General features: G+C 42.6%; 1 protein-coding gene across 1 annotated transcript in view; it reads left to right on the top strand.

Moving 5' to 3' along the window:
• The first annotated feature begins 2,044 nt into the window (after positions 1-2,044).
• Positions 2,045-2,801, top strand: part of gdf3 (growth differentiation factor 3) — a 2,914-nt gene continuing 2,157 nt past the window's right edge. Inside the window, exon 1 of the mRNA XM_046053781.1 lies at positions 2,045-2,388. Within this exon, the coding sequence (XP_045909737.1) occupies positions 2,100-2,388 (289 nt within the window). The 5' untranslated portion in view covers positions 2,045-2,099. The remainder of the gene's footprint in view (positions 2,389-2,801) is intronic.

The following is a 2,801-nucleotide window of genomic DNA, read 5'->3' as shown; positions in this document are numbered from 1 at the left end:
CTTTGTACATAGCTCACTGGATGGATTTATAGTTATAAATATATAAATATATATGGACTGATCAATCAGATCGGCGCCTGTCATGCTCCTTCGAACTGAAGAATCACAGTCCTGATTGTCCCATGATGCACCAAAGCCCTAGATGTGTGTAGGCCTCGATCAGCTACTCAAGTACTGTAACTATGACTGAGTGTGTCCAGCTGGATGTGCCTGTGCCTCTCAAGTAGTCCTCGTATTTACGTTTGAGACTTTTGCCTTGATGTTTAAATTGAAGTAGCTAAAATAAGCTGCTTGTTTTCATGAAAAATAATAATATAAGAAAGTCAAAACCAGGCAGGTACTTTAATGCGTCTTTGGAGATATATCCATCCTGTAATGAGGTTTTGTTTCGATAAAGCACTGGAACATCTAAATAATGTTGACTCGAATCAAACATCAGCACAAAATTCTCAAATCTAGAACCATTGATGACCTGAGAGGCTCAGACTGAGTCTAGCTGTGTGTGGGTGTGTGTGTGTGGGTGTGTGTGGGTGGGTGTGGGTGGGTGGGTGGGTCTCTTTTCAGCTGTAGTTCTGTGTGTGTGTGTGAGGGTCTGTGTTTAGTGTCTGTACGAGCGTGTGAGATCAGGTGAGACTTTTAAATAAGGGTCAGCCAGCATCATGCATCATCTGTTGTCTGACCTATCAGTGGATTGTTCATATACAGTGTGTGCATATTTATTCTGTGTGTGTGTGTGTGTGTGTGTGTGTGTGTGTGTGTGTCACCAAATCCGTGTCCAAGCTATGCACGCGTACCATTAGGTGTTGAATAGATGAAGGAAATAAGTCATTTATTGGATTTATTTATTCATTTATTTGAAAGGATGAATGTCAGCTGCCCCACCCCCCACCCCCCCTTCTTTATTCCCCCCGGCTCGCACATACAGTGTAATTACAGCCTCCTGCTCTTCTTTGACCACTGTACATAGTAAACTGTACATAATGATTCAAATCAAAATCATCTTTGATTGCCAACTATATTAAAAAATCATTGGAACTGACTGATGAATGGTGTTTATAACAGCATGTTAGCTGGAAGATGAGCATTAATCTGCTGCTATAATGAGCAAGGCATTTAAAGTTACCTGACGCACTAATTACAACTGGAATAGTGTGGTGTGGCTCAGTCCCAGACACTTTTTCTTTAGTTTTCCATTTACAGAGCCAGGGCAGTGTACAAACACAGGAGGAGATATGTGCTGTATTTGACAAAAAGACGTGTATTGCATTAGAATTGTATACCCCATCTTGGACAAGGGTTTTAAACTGTTGGCCATAGAGTGTAACTGCAAATTTGTGTGGCATAAGTAGGAGTCGGGCAAAAAAAAAAATCAGCTTAGAGGTTTGGGAACACTGACTTGCCAACAATGAGCTTGATACTAAAATCTGTTGCTTCCAACATTGGGGTGAGGACCCTCCAAGCAGTCTCAAGATTACAAGATATGTAGAATTACATTAAGGAAGTACCTAAAATGGACAGTAGATGGTGTAAAAAAGTCACTGCTGGAGCAGACCTGCTCAGTTTAGCCCTTTTTCTGTTTTTCAGTTTGGTTTGTGTATCCACAGCTACAATCTCCTCATCTTACGTGGGTGTACTGTATACACCAGGTAGACGAGTTGTGGCACATTACTACTGTGCATGTATCCTACATAAAGTGTAGTAATTTCTGAGCAGTGTTTGTGCAATGAGTGGTGAAACAAATTCATTTAGATAGCTACTGCGTAAAACGCAGGTGAAAAAGAGGAGAAACTTGGGACAGACCTTCTGGTCTACTTATGTGGTCCTAATGATGTTTGTTTCGCCTGACTTTAGACAGTTGTCTTATCTTACAGCGAGGTCTTTAGATTATACTTAGTAACCACGAATATATATAATATATATAGCGCCTATCTGATCTCAGGGCCTATGTGTTCCTGCCCCCTCACCTTATCTCCGGCCTGATTGCCTGCTTCTCATTAACATAATTATGCAGCTGCACACCGGGAGGTTTCACAGGTTAAAAGAAACGTCGGGAGCAACGTTACAGGTGAGGAACCGGCAGAGCTGAGCTCAATCAAACGATGCCAGACTTGAGTCCTCTGCTGCTTTTAGTGGTGTGTTCCCTGGGTGTTGTGTGTGCTCTCTCCCATGTGGAGGAGATGAAGAGCCGGGAGCGACTCTTCCTCAGCTCCCTGGGGCTCTCCGGGCGACATCGAGCCGCAGGGAGCCACCAGTCCCGGCGCCACGTCCCCTCCGCGCTCTGGAGGATGTTCCGGAGGTCAGAGAACATCCAGGCCCAGGAGAGCGACCCCTGCACGGTGTCAGAGTACGGGGTCCGCGGCAACATCATCCGATACGTGCAAGACCAAGGTAGGCAGAGAGAGGCGTCATATTGTATGGTAGTGTAAAATGTTGATGGTGTAAAAACCCAATATGCTCATAAACCCAGCAACTAGACAAGTCCTGTGAAATTGAGTTGCTTCTGCATGACCTCAACACACAAATGGTAACCATAGACTGCATATAAAATGATGGTAACACATCAAATGTGAATTCTGAAATTTTTTATTTATTTATTTTTAAATCAATTAGTTACTCAATCAAATCTGGTTGTGCAATCCCCAGTGTATTACTTTCCCTGATTAACAGTACAAGTTACTCAAATTAAAATTATAGCCTACTTAAGATGCTGTGGTGTGTGTGTGTGTGTGTGTGTGTGTGTGTGTGTGTGTGTGTGTGTGTGTGGGGTTTTTTTTTTTTTTTTTTTTTTTTTTTTTTTTTTT

This window comes from Micropterus dolomieu, linkage group LG07 (genome assembly GCF_021292245.1).
Source record: "Micropterus dolomieu isolate WLL.071019.BEF.003 ecotype Adirondacks linkage group LG07, ASM2129224v1, whole genome shotgun sequence".
Classification (NCBI taxonomy): domain Eukaryota; kingdom Metazoa; phylum Chordata; class Actinopteri; order Centrarchiformes; family Centrarchidae; genus Micropterus; species Micropterus dolomieu.
Note: the sequence above shows the minus strand (reverse complement) of the source record. Positions and strands in the feature narration are given on the sequence as shown.